Raw genomic sequence first — 20,586 nt, forward strand, 5'->3', positions numbered from 1 at the left:
ATCTTTGGGAATTTGGAGTGTTTTAGCATGAGGCTCATTTGCATAGAAAGGAGCACATGTTTCGCCCATATTACCTAATTTAAATACCCGCAAATACCATAGACGCACGAGACGCAATGCTGATGGCAACGCAATAATTACCACCGTATTTCACCCTTTGCGCTTGCTTTGTGAATAGCAAACTGTGTTTCAGAGCTATTTGCGCCGGCATAGCGTCAGGGGCCTTTGTGAATTTGCCCCTGAATCTTTGATTTTTATGTGTGTTATGCGTCAAAACATTTGTGGTGTTAATACAAATTTACTTTTATATAAATTATAGCCATATTAAATATATATAGCCCTTATATATATTTTCTTCTTTTTTATTATTAATTACCGTAATTCCTCTAATAGTAACCCCGGCTTGTATTTGTTTCAACTGTAGCTGATACCAGGCTTGTATTAGGAGGAGGCATGTATAAGAGAGAGGCCTATATTTCTAATTTTCAAACAGATCATAATGAATAAATCAACATTTTGTGTCAGTTTGAACCCAGTAAAATGTACTGGGTTCATTTATTGAAACCAAGTACTGTATGAAATACGGTAGTAAACAGTAAATAAAGTAAAATAGTGCAATCACAATACTGGTATAATAATAATAATAATAATAATAACTTCGTTTTATACAATTCTGAGGTAGGCTTACTCTCTTGGTAAACATTAACACCATACCATTATATGGTATTTACTGCACAGCCAGGCCAGCATATACATGAAACCCGGCTTGTATTAGGAGGCCGGCTTATAATTGCTTAGCTCAACAGCGCACCCGGTCATTAATAGAGACCCGGTTTTTAATTGAATACCGGTTACTATTAGAGGAATTACGGTATAATAATTAATTAATATAATTATTCAAATAATGTTTTTTAATTACATTTTTATTTTTACTTTTGTAACTGTCCTGGTTGGATGGACAGCTAACATTGTCATTGTCTCATCAGGTGCTTACTCTCTCTCCATACGTGACTGGGACGATACCAAAGGAGACAATGTGAAGCACTACAAGATCCGTAAACTTGACAGCGGGGGATATTACATCACTACACGAGCCCAGTTTGACACCCTGCAGAAGCTGGTGAAACATTATACAGGTATGCTGTGTCTCTCTCAGCTTCTCTCTCTCTCAGCTTCTCTTTCTCTACATCTCTCTCTCTCAGCTTCTTTGTCTCAAAGATGGCACCATCTTTGATCATTCTGTAATACACTGTTACAGTATGTTCAAATTGATTAGATTAGATTCAAATGTATTGTCATCATACAGCACAAGTGCAGTACAACGAAAATAGGTTGGCATCTAACCAGAGTACAAATGTAACAGTAAAGTGCATTAACAATATACAGTACAATACAGTGTAACAAGTGATTAAATTGAGTATATATAACAAAGCTACTGAGTAAATGTTCATCTGATGTATGTACAGTATTATTATGTACAGTGATAAACTTGTACTATTTTGGAAAAGTTATCAAAAATACATAACAATACGTAGCTAAATGAAATTTAGAGGGGGTGCGAATGCATGAAGACTCAACAGAAAGAGACTAACAGAAACAGCTTTACTCTAGACCACGCAAATGCTGTTCGCTTCAGTTGAACATTTTTACATTTGTGCAACAGAGCAAATACATGAATATCTTAACAATGAATCTGAAATAGACCGCTATGAATGCTCTGTAGGCGATAGATATTAAAAAAGGCTAGCCGGCTAGCCTTAGCTAGTGAGTTATCAACTGTTAAACTGACGCAACAAGTACAGCAAGATGTATTTCCTCTTTGCGTTGTATCTGAATGTACTGTCTTCTCCAGAGTCAGACAAGAAGATAAGATACCAATTTCCTCTGTGCGTTCAGCAGAAAGCTACCCTGCAAGCTAGCCTAGCACAAATGAATGGAAGTGGATACGGCCCACTAGCCTAGCTTAAAACTCTGGGAGAGGTATTTTTGACCAACAGCTAGGCTGGTGGTTCGTATCCACTTCCATTAATTTGTGCTAAACTAGGCTAGCCTGTAGCCGGATAACTTTCTACTGAACTCACAGAGAGGATATTGCTATCTATCTTCTTGTCTGACTCTGGAGAAGATGGTAAGAGCATTTCCCATAATGTTGTTGTGTTTCTTTAAGCCTGTATGGGACATGTATGAGCTCTTTCTCACTCTCTGTCTCTCTCATGCATTATGCATCAATCAATCTCATCATCCAACCTCTAAGAATAATCCTGAAACTCAGTCTTGGTTAACACCACTCTCTCTCTGTGGCTCCGTGGCTGTAGGGCTAAGAGAGGGACGCTCTCAAGGCAGATGGATATCCCTCCAATTCAATCATTAATGGAGACATTCTCATCGCTAAGTGGTTTCCCCCTCACCAACCCCAGCCCCGTGGAGCAGGGTCAAACCTTCTCTGCGATGCCACTCGACTGCATTTAAATCCTGTAGAGACGGCTTGCTGTGTAAAAGCCTCTTCATTCATATTTCATCACAGTTATTATAGTAGCGTCTCTGAATCTGTCCGTATCAAATGGCCGATGAATGAAATTAAATTATGCGTAAAATGGAATGAGTGCTGTGTGTCATAGTCTAGTCATGTAGACGGTGTCTATTACTTAAGGACTTAAGTCAAGTCAAGTGTTCCTTTATTAATCCCCTTGGGGAAATACAGGTGTCATCACGGCATGGAGGATGGGAGGTACAGGCAGGGAAAAAGATAATGATAGAAATAATAATAGAGTAGAACATAATAATAATAGTAGAATGGCAGTAATAATAATAATAATATACATGGTGTATATAGAGTAGTAGCACACTGCACCAGAGTCTGTGCAGTGTTTAGTAAATAAGAGTCAGACGGTCCTAACAGTTCTCCAACTGTTATTTCTTCAACTACATTTACATTTACATTTAGTCATTTAGCTGACGCTTTTATCCAAAGCGACTTACAAGTTCTGTACGACAAGCCATCAGGAAGGGCACAACTCTATCAGCTGAGCAACAATGTTCATCAAAGTGTTGAGTGCTACAGTGTAGGTTAGTTTATTAGGACAAGTGCATGACAGTACGGTTAGTTAGGGTTAGATTTTTTTTTTTTTTTTTTTTTTTTAATTCAGATAATGGTTGAAGAAGTGCGTCTTTAGTCGACGGCGAAAGATTGGACGTGATTCGGCTGTCCTAACTGGGGTGGGTAGTTCATTCCACCATTGTGGGGCAAGGACTGAGAATAGGCGACTTCTCTTTGATGACCCTCCCGGAGCTTGGATAGGAGTAGGTCTGAGGCGGCCAGAAGATGCAGAGCGTAGGGGTCTTGAGGGTGTGTAGTTAGAGACCATTGACCGGAGGTAGGCGGGAGCGGTTCCCTTTGCCGCACGGTATGCTAGGTCGAGGGCCTTGAAGCGGATTCGTGCAGCAATGGGGAGCCAGTGCAGGTCCCTAAGAAGTGGGGTGACATGGGCCGACTTCGGTAGGTTTGAGATCAGGCGGGCCGCTGCGTTCTGAATGAGTTGAAGAGGCTTAGTGGCAGTGGCCGGGAGGCCAGCGAGCAGTGCATTGCAGTAGTCGAGGCGGGAGATGACTGTTGATTGGACGAGGAGTTGGGTGGCTTCTTTTGTCAGGAAGGGGCGTATCCTTCTGACGTTGCTCAGGAGGAATCGGCAGGTTCTGGTCGTCGCTGCGATGTGAGCAGAGAAGTTCAACTGGTCGTCGAGGACAACACCAAGGTTCTTGGCGGTCGGGGACGCAGTCACAGCTGCATTCTCGACTGTGATTGAAAGGTCGGTTAGGGGGGAGGATTTGGCCGGCAGGTGGAGCAATTCTGTTTTGCTTAGGTTCAGTTTGAGGTGGTTGGACGTCATCCAGGCTGAGATGTCGGACAGACAGGCCGAGATCCGCACAGAGACGTGGATATCTGAGGGAGGGAAGGAGAGGAAGAGTTGAGTATCGTCGGCATAACAATGGTAGGAGAAGCCATGAGACGTGATAATGTTACCCAGTGATTTAGTGTAGAGGGAGAAGAGAAGGGGTCCTAAAACCGAGCCCTGGGGGACACCCGTCCGCAGGGGGCGGGTGGCCGACAGGGTCCCTCTCCATGACACTTGGTAGGAGCGGTCAACTATTGGCAATACTATTAAACTGTGTGTGTGTGTGTGTTAAACGTCCATTGACTTTTAACATATCAATTCTGACTTCTAGAATAATGACCTCCAAATGCTTAGAATGTGTTTCTAATCTAATTAAGCAATAATACACTCGGAAGCCAGTGGGATGTCATGAATATTGCCACGCTGTGATTCGCCCGCAGCCACGAGAGCGAAGCTTTCTTCCTGTTTGATACCCCCACAGTTTAAAACCTGACGGTCTTTCTTCCCTGTTTGATACATCAATAAAATAGCTCTAATTTACAATACAATAATCAGTGTGGATGTAAGAAAATAAAGGTTAATTTACAAACAAAGTCTGTTTGGTCTAAGACTTAATGGACTGATTTACATAAAGGTATATATTTGTGTCCCACTGTTTGAGTGTAACGTGGTGCTGAGGTGTGTGTCTCTGTGTGTCAGAGCATGCAGACGGTCTTTGCCACAGGCTGACCACGGTGTGCCCCACGGTGAAGCCTCAGACCCAGGGCCTGGCCAAGGATGCCTGGGAGATCCCCCGCGAGTCCCTGCGCCTGGAGCTCAAACTGGGCCAGGGCTGCTTTGGAGAGGTGTGGATGGGTAAGAGAGGAGCACACACGCACACACACACAGACACACATGCACACACACACACATGCATACTTGCTCACTCACTCACCCTCTCTCACTCACTCTCCTTTTACCCACTCTCTCTCACTCACTCACTTTCCGCTCTCATTTACTCTCCACTTCTGTTTCTCTCTCTCCTCTCTATCACTCTCCATCTCTCTTACTGTCGTTATCTCTCACTTTCACTCTCTCTTATTCACTCACTCTCCTATCTCTCTCACTTTCTCTCTCTCACTCTATCTCTCACTCACTCACCTATCTCTCTTACTCACACAGACAAACACACTTGTAATACTTTATGAATGACCTGAAGACACAGGTCCTAGATGCATATTTACTCTTGGAGTATTTATTATAGCGCTCCCTATGGACCAAGCAGTGTTGTAGTTTTGTATCCATTCATGGTTTCATGTTTTTGGCTTTACTCTACACAAGTGACTTAAATGTTTGCCCATGCAACACACACTGCATTATGGTAAATGGAGTGTGCTGGTTTTTGAAAGTGCCATATTTTCTTCAAATATCAAGATATCACCATGGCACTTAGTAAACATGTTTACCATCATGTGTGTGACTGGGTATATATTTCCGTGTCATGCTTGCAAAACTGCAGGTGTATCCCATGGACCTGCCCTGCAAATTTCCTGTCATTCTGAGGGGGGGGGGGGGGGGGAAGAGATAGGCGGACATTATAGATTCCAGTTGCAGAATTGTTCCGAATTTCCAGCTACACAAGTCTACCAGGTTTCACTTCTCTACGACCAATTGCGTGGCAGCAATTAGCCTTAGACTGAAAGTGCTTATTATAGCGCCTCCTATGGGCCAATTGGTGCCATTTGTTGTGTCCCAGTAGCAGTTGGCTTGGAAAGTCTATATGCTAAAATAGATACACAATTATGAATGTATAGATGAGTCATTGGCCAAAATACAGTAAAATAATGCTTGGCAGTGGAACTCTAATTAACAGTGGAGATCCAACAAAATCTTGCCATATGCAGGCCCACAAGCCACTAACCAGCCACAGACAGACACACATAGACAGTAGACAGTCAGACTGTCAAATCATTGCTTGCTAAGGAAGAACAATGGATTAGCATTCAATCAATTGCAAGCACAGATGTGTTTATTTAGCAACTCTGTCTTTTCTATATTCATATACTGTATGCTGCTAAGTGGAGTGGATTGCTGCCAAACCAAATTCTGTTGTGTTTAACATGCAATGACAATAAAGAATCTTATCTAAATATCTATACATGTAAATCCAAAAATAGTTCTTATGCACACAGATGCAACACCAAACAACTTATATTTACGAAGGGCTATTTTTGTGGAGGCTGGGGAATCGGCTTCCTGCAGATGCTTCCTCTGTGGTATTTTCTTTATCTTCACAGGAAGTCCAGTAGTCTCCTCCTCGTCCTTCAGTAGAAGAACTTCAACCTGACGTGTTTGTTGTTTCTCTTTAATCTCAGATTAATCTCAGATTTTTAAACCCTCGTCCAAGTCACTGTGCTGTTATCAGTCATGATGTTTTTTTTCTTCTTCTACTAAAGGTGAAGAGATGGCTGTATTGAGCCAGTAGGGAGGTCCGAGAGAGAGAGACGAGAGTGGGCCGGGGAAAATGTAGGGATTTGATCTCAGGCCAGCAGGGTTACATGTGGTACAACAGGGGTCGTAAGCTCCATAACCATCTCTGGACACGTCCCGTCACGTCCAGTTTTTATTTTATTGTATTTATTTCTTTTTTTATACACAGAATTCATAGACTTAGTGTCCCGTTTACAATCTGGTCATGGTGTTTCTGCTGTTAAGAGACAGCATTGTGACCTCACTCTTCTCCCATTCTCACTCTGTCCGTCTCTCTCTTTCTCTCCCCCCTCTCTCCCTCCATCCCCCCCTCCCTCCCACACACACTCTCTATCTTTCTCTCCCTCCCTTGCCCTCTCTCTCACATGCACTTTCCCTCCTCCCTCTCTCCCTCCCCTTTCCTCTTTTCCCCATCTCCTTCCCTCTCCTCTTCCTTCCCTCCCCCTTCTCTCTCCCTCCCTCTCTCTCCTTACCCCTCTCTCTCCCCCTCTGTCACTCCCCCCTCCCCCTTTCTCTCCCTCCCCTTTCTCTCCCTCCCCCCCTTCTCCCCCCCTTCTCTCTCCCCTCTCTCTTTCTCCCCCCCTTTCTCTCTTACCCTCCCTCCTCCCCCTCTCCCCCCCCTCTCTAACCAGGTACATGGAATGGTACGACCAAGGTGGCCATCAAGACCCTGAAGCCAGGCACCATGTCTCCAGAGGCCTTCCTCCAGGAGGCCCAGATCATGAAGAAGCTCCGGCACGACAAGCTGGTGCCGCTGTACGCCGTGGTGTCAGAGGAGCCCATCTACATCGTCACCGAGTACATGGTCAAAGGTATGTTCCTGTGTAGACACACACACACATACACACACACACACACACACACACACACACACACATTGGTAAACAACCTGTTTATATCTCTTCACTGTTAGATTGGAATATTGGAACCTATTCAACTCGATCAAATGACTGGATGGTTCTTAGGGTCCCTCAAGTTTGTTCTGATCTAGGGAAGCTTTTTCCTTTTGATGCCTCTAACTCGTGGAATGTCCTCCAACTCTCTCTGAAGTTGGAGGTTCTCCCTTCCCTTGGTATGTTTAAACGTATGATTTCAGACCATTGTGTCAGTGAGGGGCCCGAGCCTTGTTGATGAGGCTCACTGCAGAAACTGTTCTTGTGGCGTGAGGTTTGCACGATTCAGGGTCCTGGAGGCGTACAGGGCCTGGAGGGATGGCAGGGCAGATTGCAGCCAATCACCTTCTCAGCAGAGTGGATGACACGCTGCAGCCTGCCTTTGTCCTTGCCCGTGGCCATGATTCTGATTCTGATTCTGATCCCTGCCACTTCAACCCCTTCAGATGGCTTTTTCATTAGTGATTTGACTTGTCTTTATGTGCAATTCCTGATGAATTGAAAATGGGGGACCCTGATGTAAACAAGACGAAAGTCTTTCTCTGGTCTGCATCCCCTTAACAATTGTGTGTATTGAGCTGTACTGTATTGTACCCATTCTGCAATCTGTTAATAAAGTTTTCAATCAATCAATTCAATCAATCAATGCTAATGTTAAGTCAATGATGTGTTTATGTGTTGGTGTGTCTGCCATGTTCCACTGGGTGCTGGATCTTCATAGAGGGGTCAATTTAAAGATCCCCACACTCTAAAAACATGTTTTCTTTTATGGTTAACTCCTCTTGGAGGCGTGCCCCTCAGCATCGACGGGGCACCGGTCGAGAGAGTGAACAGTTTTAAGTACCTCGGAGTCCACATATCCGAGGACTTAACATGGACCACACACATTGACAGTGTAGTCAAGAAGGCACGGCAGCGCCAAAGTGAGCCAGAAGATCCTTAACCCTTTCTCTGCCACGCTTATATCCATCAATGTTTGATCACTGCCAGCTCTATTTGTCTATGGAGATGTTCACCTACTTTGCAGGGCTATAACTTTTTAAATTGTATTGCTAAATTGACATTACTATGGCCCATTCAACATCGATTAGCTATTGTTCAGGGTGTAGGAACGTTTTACTTTTTCATTCACACATTCATATAAAAATACTGTCTAGAGCAGGGGTCAGCAACCTTTTTGACATGGAGTGCCTGTTTGAAATATAGTTGTAACTAGTGTGCCTCAACAATATTCCATGCATCGTAATTTTTTTTCTCTCATAATCAGGTCTTTTTTAATGATAGTTTTTACATTATTACATCATTATTGTTATTGTTATTATTAACAATATTATTATGATGGTTGTATCAACCCTAAATCTGAGTTGGGGTGGGGGGGGGGGGGGATGCAATGCAGACAAACAGCTGCATACAGTGCAACCATTTCACTCACATTTGCCCATTCATTTTTGGACACATCACACACCATCGGTGTGTGTACTACGTGTGCTGTCATAGCTCCACCTACAGGCCTAATGGAGAACACCAGGAGAACACCAGGATGTGAATGGAGGGTGAATGTGAGGTATATCGTGTAAATACGTTTTGATTGATCGCAAGACTACACTGTAAAAAAATAAATAATAATAAGTTACCAGAACTTAAAAATATTGAGTTTAGTTACTGTGCATTAAGGTTTTCAGTTTTCAATCCATAATAAGTCAACAGAAAAATAAGTACACAACCACATTATTTCAACCTAATAAAACTATGTTTATTGTCATTGTTTTAAGAACACAAGTTGACTTGGTAATACTCACATTTTGAGTAAAAAAATTGCTTTTAACATGTGCAATGTTCAATGAAATAGAAAAATAAATAATAAAATGTGTTGATTAATCCCACTGGTCACAATGGTGACCGTAATAATGTTTTTGTTATAAGGCTCTGCAAATGTTACTGAATGATGTAGCAATGTATTTCCAGCTAAATTGAAATAATAAACAAATAAAGGGTCTCAATTAAATATGTGGTAGTAAAAATAACCTGTGGGAGGATTTCAACTAGATAAATGTGACAACAGTGCAAAATATTTCACTATAATATTTCAAAGCAAAAAAAAAAAAAAAAAAATTTTAATGTTGCCCCCTGTGCCTAAGAAAATGCCCCCGCGTGCCTATGCAGGCACGCGTGCCTAGGGTTGCCTACCCCTGGTCTAGAGTATAAATATGTTTTTATCGTTTTCTGCAGTAATTCCTAGAACGTGAGATATAGCCATTTATGCATATATTACATCATCAAATGCAGTTTGCTAGCGATTGACGTCAGATAAAAAATTTCAATTGTACAAGGTCCTAAACGTCATAACTCATCATCTGCTGGTGACCGGAGGGGGGGGGGGGTCGTTTATAATGCAATGACCGACGTTAAATGAATCATGTAGTATGGGTGATATATTGATCATAGCAGTTTGTATGGATAATAATAATCAAAAATGCTGAAACTCACCGCAGCTTCCTCGTAGCGATGGGGGATGATACTGGAGCAAAAAGTTCGCTATGGGATGTTGATCTAGATCAGGGGTGGCCAACCAGTCAGAGACTAAGAGCCACAAAAATTACTGTGGTACCACAAAGAGCCACATATACCAGCGTTTCTCAACTTTTATTTTTCAGTCACGGCACCCTTCATGTTTAGGTCTCACCCTCTGGCCTCTGAAGTTGCTAATGTCTTTTTTATTTGGGCCTCACAGGGTTAAAAGTACCCTGTGAGACCCACGGTTGCAAAATTACAAAATCACTTTTAGCCATTTAAAAAAAGAATGTTTATTTAAAAAATGTTAAGCACATGTATAGTCAATTGGTCCTGTTGTTCAGCCTCACAATGCTATTTGATAGTAAATGTGTTTATATGTCCCACCCTCTGGCCTCTGAAGTTGCTAATGTCTTTTTAATTTGGGCCCAGGGTTAACCTCTTAAGCCCGAGATATACAGTAAAAGTGTATATTTTCAGCATTACGTTTGTTTACCAATGCTTTTAATTGTTATTAGTGAAATATAAGATTATAGAAATCTCAGGGCATTGAGTCGGAAACCGGCGCATATTGACATGAGGAAGTGGCACAGCCAAAAGTGAGTGTAGTCTTTTGAAGGAAGAGACTCAGGGCTTTCGAATTTCGAAAAACGACCCTACCCAGCTCACACCAGCCCCTGTCAATCATCTGACTTCTGGATAAACTTTTTTATTTCTCTTATTTTTTGGGATTATCTCCCACAAACCTGAACGTTATTGCCATAAAACAGAACGCAATTAGTTTCTCTACCTTTCTGTGAACGTCTTGCAAAAATGGTGGAGAAATTTACATTATAAAAAAGATGGCAGAATTCAGTACTGTATCTACAAAACCTTCTGTTTAATCATCTTCCCTTTATTCATTTGCTTAGATTTTTCAGGTCTGGTCAATTTTAGCATGGTGTTATTCACAGTCAAAGATAATTTTTATTTTTTTAATAGAATTGATATTCTCCTTTGGTTCATTACAATTTACTCAAGCCTAGTAACAGACACACTATTTCTGACACTGATCCATATGTCCCTAGATTCAGATACCAAGAACACGCAAATGGACCATTTAAAAAAAAAAAATGTATGTTTATTCTATGTCCTTATGGAATGAGTGACCATTATGGAAGAAAGAGCCGCACATTGACGGGCAAAGAGCCGCATGCGGCTCGCGAGCCGCGGGTTGGCCACCCCTGATCTAGATGAACCATTTCCGGGTTGTATAATAATATATACGTCCAAATAACGTTGTTTATTGAGCTATGGCAACCGATCGATTATCCAGTGTGTCAAGATGGAGTCCCGGGAGCGATCGCGAGTGGCGGACGGAATAGGGGGGACACCAAGCACTTCCGGCCCCACGTACCCACTTCCGGTTTGGCGATCGGCCACCAGGTGGCGATATTGAACCGTTGGAGAGTTGAGTGGAGATCCCCAGCACCAGTCAAGGATCCGTCTGTGAAATATGATTACCATGACAGATTGAAATATTGATCTCAAAGACGCTGTAAAACATCATTGGCGATTAAAGGGTTAAGAACTTCTACTCATGCACAATAGAGAGCATCCTGACTGGCAATATCACCTCCTGGTTTGGGAATAGCACCGCACAAGACCGTAGCAGACTACAGAGAGTGGCCCGTTCAGCCGAAGGTGGGCTTCCAAGTTCCCACTCCCCAAGACATTTACAACAAGCGTTGCAGGGGTAAGGCTAAGAGAATAATCAAAGACTCTAGCCACCCAAACAACTGCCTCTTTGAACTGCTGCGGTCAGGCAAGCGATACCGGAGTCTCATGGCAAGCACAGAGAGACTCAGAAGGAGCTTCTATCCCCAGGCCATCAGGATGCTCAACGACAATAACACTGTAACAAACCATCAAATACACTCGCAGCACACACATCCACACGTACACACTCACTTTAAATAAACAACTCACTGTAGCACCCACTTTAGACACTTTAACACACTTTATATTTATTGGTAAAGAGATTTGCACTACAACTCATACCTCATTGCACCTTACCCTAAGTTGTACCTCATCCCATTTCTGCCTTGTACTGTATATTGTATTGTGTATTGTTACTTTTTCTCTACTCTGCATTGTATATTGTATATGTATATTGAACACTTTACGTACTTGATTTTCTATTTTATACTTATTTTATACATATCTATTTTTATCTAGCACACTCTCAGGAGCAAAACAGAAAGCAGCATTTCATATAAAAGTATTCTGTATTTTTGTATGACAACTAATAAAGAAACTTGAAACTTGAACTTTACTTTGACTATACAGATTATTTGTGCACAACTTGTCACCAGAGCGCCTTTTCCACATTCTTACCCTGGAGAGGGAGAGCTTCTTTGTACTTCCTTGAAATCTGAGTTGCATGTGTGATGGGTCTAACCCAGGGGTCCTCAAACTTTTTCATACCGTGACCCCATTTTATTTAGGATTTCTTTTGGGCACCCCACACATGTATCGCGTAATTTCAACATGGAATTAAGGAAATATCAAAATAAAAGCACACATTGTTGAACTTGATCATGCATATTTATTAGAACATTTAATTACAGCACTATGTTATCAATACACATTTATAAAAATAAGCATATTTAGCCAAAATATGTTTGCAGAACAAATATATATATATTTTTTTATCTTTTCTTTTACTTGCCAATGCGCTGTCACCTACCTGTGACCCCAATTTGGGTTGCGAGTCGCGACCCGTAGTTTGAGAACCACTGGTCTAACCTATCATGGTCAAATGTGGTAACTCGACACCTTTTAGCTTCAGCTACACAGAAAGCTGAGTAGGTATAGACATGTCTTGTATATAATAATATAAGTTTATATAATATAAGCTGCTGACTTGGATTTGCTGGTAAATATCAATGGGTGCTTTGTTGCCACTGTGCATAGATCCTTGCATTCTCAATGAGGGTACATGTGTAGAGATGCTGCCATTTTCAGTAGTTTGTTGACCATTTTGGAATTTTTAAGGTTTAAAAAGATCTGGAGGGGATCTAAGAGAATGTTCCTTCAACTCAAACTCTTGACTAGAGGTCTTTAAGAACCACAGATACTAGAAAAGTATCGTACCCAGCTATTAAAATAACGGTTCAATACTCTATTTTATTAGTATCGATACTTTTAGAATAATAGCCTGATGCATATCTTCTATGAGTTGTGTGTGTAGTGGGCGTGTCAACAGTCTCAAATGAGCATAGGGAAAATAGTCACAGACATCCCCAAATGTCTTATTTTATAATACAACGTTTTTGAATGGACGTTTTGGATTAAACCAAGTTGTATGCTGTGATGAACGGTCTTTCCCAGCGGAACACAAGTTGCTTAACGTTACACACTTAGCTTTCTAACGTTAGATAGCAGTGTTGATAAGGAGTCGTCTGCCAACAAAGATGTTGTTTCAACAAATGTATTCACAAAATGTATTACTATTCAAACATTATTGAAGATTCCTGTGACCATTAACACTTTCAGTGCCGGCCATTAACATGGGAAACATGGTTAAATGCCAGGACCCACTTCAATGATAGCGTTGTGAACGCATTATCTTGGTCTTAAATTATGGCTGTGTCTAATCTGCCTGTCACTTATCAATGACTTGTTTGCAGTCAACATTGTCGAAACGGATTGTTTTTTAATCTGTTCATTTTCGTTTTATAGCATTTTGAAAAGCCCTCGTTTTTCAGGAAAATATATAGATTCCGTGATAAAAGGCATTTACTGGAATATTCTAGCATACACAAAAACGTTGTAATTTTTATCGATTCTCTCATTTCCTGATCGCGCACACACAGACACACACACGCATAGGGCAAACGCTTATATCTCTGTGAAAACAGCTCTGATTATCCTAAGACTGGTAAAATAAATTCCTTACCTGAGATCAGATGTTATCCAAAAAGATTATTCCAATTCCTGATCGCCATTCCAAATATCGATCACGCTTATTGATTACAGTGTTGGGTCCTGTAAATACATAATCCACACGTTTTCCGGGCCAGCGAGCACAATCGATCCTTCAGTTGGCTTGAGGGAAAAGTAAAATGAGCAAACTGGCCACCCCCCCCTTCAGCAGTGTAAAGTAATGGGGTGCAGTTACACAGGGAGAGACGATAGGGGGCGGTATCTTCCCGATTGAGCTCAGAGAGACTCTGCAGCACTAACCCGAGGCTCGATTGATGAAATATGAATTCAAATCGCCAAAAAATAAATAAACCGCTATATAGCGTCGGGGGCACTCAAAGGTCGGTATGAACTAACGACAAAACGCGTCCGTGGCACTCAATGTGTTAAGTAGCTACTACGTACATCTAACTTTTCCTAACCATTTTGTGACTGCAGAATTTGCTACGCTATGTGCGCAAATATATCGTGATTCTGCCTTAAACCCAGACTCGACAATGCAAATTGTAACTCCCTCCCCAGGAGCACATGTGAGAGTTCCATGACCTAAACTAATGTTAACTGCTAATGTCAGCCAAGCTGGTCCCAAAACAGTTACAACTAGTCCTGGAGCCGCTCAGCAGCGTCTCTATGGGAGCGGAGAGGTTTCTTTCTCCTACAGTGAGGAATGGGAGGGGAGGGGCCGAGACCCCCCTCCTCTCTCTCTCATGGTTGTGGGTTCCAAGGTACTGCTCAGGAAGGTTGGGGATCTAGTCCTCACCATCGATGGCTGCTCCATTCTCCCCTCCTCAGAAGTCCGCAACCTAGGTGTCATTCTGGACTCCACACTCTCATTTATCCCCCATATCAAATCTGCCACTAAATCAGCCTTTTTTCACCTCAAGAACATTTTCAAGACTCCGGCCCCTGGCTGAGACCCTCATCCACGCCTTCATCACCTCCTGTTTGGACTATTGTAATGGAGTCCTATCCGGGGTGCGTGTATGCCTTCGACGACGGAACTGCATTTCCGCGTTCGAGTTTTGCGCTCTGATTGGCCAGGTCATGTGACATGTGCACCAATCGTGGGACAGCAAGTTATGCGCCTATTTCCGGGTCTAACAGCCTGCAAACTACCTGGCGTTCTATCGCCATGCTCTAAGACAAACTCTAACCTTAACCAACTTCGAACGAGCGCCTAAGCCTAACCAGTGTAGAAACTTGCGGTCCCGCGATTGGGCGTACAATACATGTCACATGACCAGAAATGACCTGGCCAATCAGAGACGCGGAAATGCAGTTCTGTTGTAGAAGGCATTCAGGCATCCGGGGTGACCCCCAAAATCCTGGATAGGCTCCAGTAGGTTCAGAACTCTCCCGCCAGGGTTCTCACCCGCACCAAACCCCGGCAGCACATCATCCCCACCCTCATACACCTTCACTGGCTTCCCGTAAAATCTTGTGTCCCCTTCAAGATCCTCCTGCTCACAAATAAATCCCTACACACCACTGCCCCTCAATACCTATCTGACCTTCTCCACACCTACACCCCCTCCCGGAATCTCCGCTCCTCTGACACAGGCTTACTCACCATACCACAAGCCAGGTTGCGGACCATTGGGGACAGGGCTTTTAGTGTCGCTGCCCCTACCCTTTGGAACTCCCTCCCCATGAACATCTGGAATGCGAACTCTCTCGCCCACTTTAAAAACCTGCTGAAAAACCAGTCATATGGTCTCTGATGCTCCTTACCATCCTATTCCATTCCGTTTGTTCTATTTTGTTTTGTTCTGTTGTTGTTCTGTTCTGTTTGCTCTGTTCTGTTTTTGTCATTTGTTTCTCAGTTTTAGGCCACCGTTATCCTCTCCCCCCTTCCCCCTTTTATTGTAAAGTGCCTTGGGTATGTGAAAGGCACTATATAAATCCAAGCCATTATTATTATTATTCTCTCTCTGTCTCTCAGCCATGTTCTGGGGATGTTTTATTATTTTTGATTACCGGTATTTACGTTTCGATAGCGTCAACATATTAATTATAATTTTAATTATAAATAATTAAAGAATTTTATAAAGAATTTTCCATGTTTTGTCATATAATAATATATTCCATTACTTTTCCTGATATTTTAGGTTTTTGCCGTGGTATCGTTTTATTATCTGTAATGTGATACTTAGGCTGGTATCGGTATCGAGTGAATGGGTGAATGTGAGGCATAACTTGTAAATCGCTTTGGATAAAAGCTGTATAAATACAGTCCATTTATAATTGTGTTGTTGTTGTTGTTGTAGGAAGCTTGCTGGACTTCCTCAAAGAGGGCGATGGTAAATTCCTGAAGTTGCCGTTGCTGGTGGACATGGCTGCCCAGGTGAGCAGAGCCTCATGGGACATTTATGTTTCTGTTGACTAGGTTTATGTTGATGTTTTATTAGGATCCCCATTAGCTGTGAAATTAATGAGCGCTAGTCTTCCTGGGGTCCTCACAAGAAAATAATACAACAGAATACAAATACAGATGCGTAAAGGAAATCTAAAATTCATACTCGACATTGAAGATACAAAAGAAAAAATATATATCTGAAAAAGTAACTCCATTGATATATATATTTTTAAAGACGAATACAATCAAATAGAATTACATTGTCTTTTTTGAATGTCTTTTAAAACCATATTTATTCTTTTTTGCTTATTCTTTATTTGCCTTGTGGATCCTGGTAGCTTGTTCCAGTTGAATATGGCTTTATAGCGCACTGTGGATTTAAATGTATTAATCCTAGGTCGAGGAAGTACCAGGTCACCACTTAGCGCCTGTCTGGTGAAATGAGTGTCACCGTTTTCTGTATCATCTAATTGATCAGTAAAATCTCTAGGATTCCTTGAGGATAATAATAATACATTTCTAAAAAATTTGAGTAGGTTTTGTTGATGCCTTTTATTAAAATCTGTGGATATTGTTGCTATTTTTAGAGTCGTATTTTTACCGTTGGATCTTTAAAAGAACAAGGACCTCAGGGTCGTCTGGCTCCTCGGGACACAGGCTGGATGCTTCCAGATCTAACACTCTGCCATCGTCTTTCATCCTCGCTCTCCACTCTTCTCTCTGTGCTTGACAGAGAGGCTTGACGTTCGGAGTGGATAAAAGTTATAAATAAATTTCCTCTGGCGTCTGTGATGATGAGATGTGTTTGTGTTCTCAGATCGCAGACGGTATGGCTTTCATCGAGAGGATGAACTACATCCACAGGGACTTGCGAGCCGCTAACATCCTCGTAGGCGACAATATGGTGTGCAAGATCGCTGACTTTGGCCTGGCCAGGCTGATAGAGGACAACGAGTACACCGCCAGGCAAGGTAGGTTTACACACACACCTCTGTTTAAACATTATAGTGAGGACAATGAGTACACTGCCAGGCAAGGTAGGTTTACACACACACCCCTGTTTAAACATTATAGTGAGGACAATGAGTACACCGCCAGGCAAGGTAGGTTTACACACACACCCGTTTAAACATTATAGTGAGGACAAAGAGTACATCGCCAGGCAAGGTAGGTTTACACACACACCCCTGTTTAAACATTATAGTGAGGACAACAAGTACACCACCAGGCAGGGTAGGTACACAAACACCCCGTTTAAACATTATAGTGAGGACAACGAGTACACCACCAGGCAGGGTAGATACACAAACACCCCGTTTAAACATTATAGTGAGGACAACGAGTACACCGCCAGGCAAGGTAGGTTTACACACACACCCCTGTTTAAACATTATAGTGAGGACAACGAGTACACCGCCAGGCTCATAGCCAAGCTCAGGGACCTGGGCTTGAACTATGACCTCTGCCAGTGGGTCTTGGACTTCCTGACGGGCAGACCCCAGGTGGTGAGAGCAGGCAACTGCACCTCCTCATCCATCACCCTCAACATAGGGGCCCCCCAGGGCTGTGTTCCGAGTCCCCTCCTCTACTCCCTGTACACACACGACTGTGTGGCTCAGCGGAGTAGCAACACAATCATCAAATTTGCTGACGACACAGTGGTGGTGGGCCTGATCTCTGCAAACGACGAGAGGGCCTACCTGGAAGAGGTCAAGGTCCTGGCGGGATGGTGCCAGGAAAACAGCCTCTCCCTGAACGTCAGCAAAACAAAGGAGATGATTGTGGACTTCAGGAGGTCGGGGGTCAAGGACTACAGCCCCCTCAGCATCGACGGGGCACCGGTTGAGAGAGTGAACAGCTTTAAGTACCTCGGAGCCTACATATCCGAGGACTTGACATGGACCACACACATTGACAGTGTTGTGAAGAAGGCACGACAACGCCTCTACTTCCTCAGGCGCCTAAGGAAGTTCCAAGTCAGTCAGAAGATCCTTAAGAACTTCTACTCATGTACAATAGAGAGCATCCTGACTGGCAACATCACCTCCTGGTTTGGGAATAGCACTGCACAAGACCGAAGCAGACTACAAAGAGTGACACGTTCAGCCGAACGCACAATTGGAGGGGGGCTCCCCACCCTCCAGAACATTTACAACAAGCGGTGCAGGGGCAAGGCTAAGAGAATCATTAAGGACTCCAGTCACCCGAACAACTGCCTCTTTGAACTGCTGCGGTCAGGCAAGCGATACCGGAGTCTCAAGGCGAGCACAGAAAGACTCAGAAGAAGCTTCTATCCCCAGGCCATCAGGCTGCTCAACGAACAATGAACGCTACACAACAACCATCAAACGCACATAGCACACACATCCACACGCACACACATCCACACGCACACACTCACTTTAAACAAACACACTGTAGCACCCACTCCCCACACTTTATATTTATTGATAAAGGATTGCACTACAACTCGACTCGTACACCTTACTGTAAATTGTACCTAAATTGTACCTCATCCCATTTCTGCCTTGCACTATATAGTATTGTATATTAGTACACTGCATAGTATTGTATATTATATGGTAACTCAGTTACGTCTATTCTGCATCGAACATTGTACATATGTCTATACTGAACACTGTGACCTCATTTTCTACTTCTAATTTACATGCTATACTATGTTATTTGATACTTATCTTGTCTAGCACAGTCTCTGGAGCGTAACAGTAAGAAGCATTTTGTATAAAAGTATTCTGTACTTCTGTATGACAACTATTAAAGAAACTTGAACTTGAAACTTGGCAAGGTAGGTTTACACACACACCTCTGTTTAAACATTATAGTGAGGACAATGAGTACACCGCCAGGCAAGGTAGGTTTACACACACACCCCTGTTTAAACATTATAGTGAGGACAACGAGTACACCACGAGGCAGGGTAGGTACACAAACACCCCGTTTAAACATTATAGTGAGGACAACGAGTACACCACCAGGCAGGGTAGGTACACAAACACCCCGTTTAAACATTATAGTGAGGACAACGAGTACACCACCAGGCAGGGTAGGTTTACACACACACACCCCTGTTTAAACATTATAGTGAGGACAACGAGTACACCGCCTGATGAAGGCTGAATAGCCGAAACGTTGACGACAATAAAAGCAGAGAAAAAGTGAGTGCGGGAATTGTAAATTTTTTCATCTGATTGCTTTGAATTGGACATCAAAATGGATGCTATGACACACGTGATCAGAGTATGAAGGACCTCAGCCTACTGCAGCTCCAACATGGTGATTCAGTTTCCCAACAGTGCAAGGCCTGATCTCCACAACGAGACGGCCTAGAAGAGGGAGATCACCAACCTGGCAAAGTGGTGCCAAGAGAACAACCTCTCTCTCTCACCTGGGACGAGCACTCCAGCCACGCAGTGAAGAAGAGGACCTCACCTGGGACGAGCGATCCAGCCACCTGGTGAAGAAGAGGACCTCACCTGGGACAGGCGCTCGCCGCTCCAGCCACGTGGTGAAGAGGACCTCACCTGGGACAGGCGCTCCAGCCACGTGGTGAAGAGGACCTCACCTGGGACACGCTCCAGCCACATGGATAAGAGGACCTCACCTGGGACGAGCGCTCCAGCCACGTGGATAAGAGGACCTCACCTGGGACAGGCGCTCCAGCCACATGGATAAGAGGACCTCACCTGGGACGAGCGCTCCAGCCACTTGGATAAGAGGACCTCACCTGGGACGAGCGCTCCAGCCACATGGATAAGAGGACCTCACCTGGGACGAGCGCTCCAGCCACGTAGTGAAGAAGAGGACCTCACCTGGGACGAGCGCTCCAGCCACATGGATAAGAGGACCTCACCTGGGACGAGCACTCCAGCCATGTGGATAAGAGGACCTCACCTGGGACGAGCGCTCCAGCCACATAGTGAAGAAGAGGACCTCACCTGGGACGAGCGCTCCAGCCACATGGATAAGAGGACCTCACCTGGGACGAGCGCTCCAGCCACTTGGATAAGAGGACCTCACCTGGGACGAGCGCTCCAGCCACACAGCAGCCTCTTCCACCTCAGGTGGCTGAAGATGATCGGCATGGGACCTATGATCCTACAGGCTTCTACAGAGGCAAAATGAGAGTCTCCTGATTGGATGCATCACCGCCTGGTATGGAAACTCAAACCTTTATTTATTCTCGAAAAAGACAATCGAAGTCACCCTCACAAGTCGTCGAGACTTAGACATTTCAATGCATACTTTTTTTTTTATATATATACAATAATAATTTAACAAATAATAACAACTATCTATCTATATAGCACCCTTCACACATGGACCGCAGCCCAACGTGCCCCACAGCAAGTAGCACAAAATGTACATAGGCATAAAATCAGTATACAGTCGACAGAATAAAAACAATGTATAAAATGCAGACATAAGAATAGGTATAAAAGACGATAAAAGTAGTGCAATGTAGAACGTGCAGACATAA

General features: G+C 43.3%; 1 protein-coding gene across 1 annotated transcript in view; it reads left to right on the plus strand.

Moving 5' to 3' along the window:
- LOC311235811 (tyrosine-protein kinase yes-like) overlaps nt 1-20,586 on the plus strand; it is a gene marked incomplete at its 3' end in the record, with an annotated part of 114,205 nt that overhangs the window by 89,263 nt on the left and 4,356 nt on the right. Inside the window, exons 6-10 of the mRNA XM_084323311.1 lie at nt 987-1,136; nt 4,593-4,748; nt 6,995-7,174; nt 16,000-16,076; nt 16,906-17,059. Coding sequence (XP_084179437.1) covers nt 987-1,136; nt 4,593-4,748; nt 6,995-7,174; nt 16,000-16,076; nt 16,906-17,059 — 717 coding nt within the window. The remainder of the gene's footprint in view (nt 1-986; nt 1,137-4,592; nt 4,749-6,994; nt 7,175-15,999; nt 16,077-16,905; nt 17,060-20,586) is intronic.

This window comes from Notolepis coatsorum (genome assembly GCF_963971535.1).
Source record: "Notolepis coatsorum genome assembly, chromosome: 10".
NCBI classification, from domain to species: Eukaryota; Metazoa; Chordata; class Actinopteri; order Aulopiformes; family Paralepididae; genus Notolepis; species Notolepis coatsorum.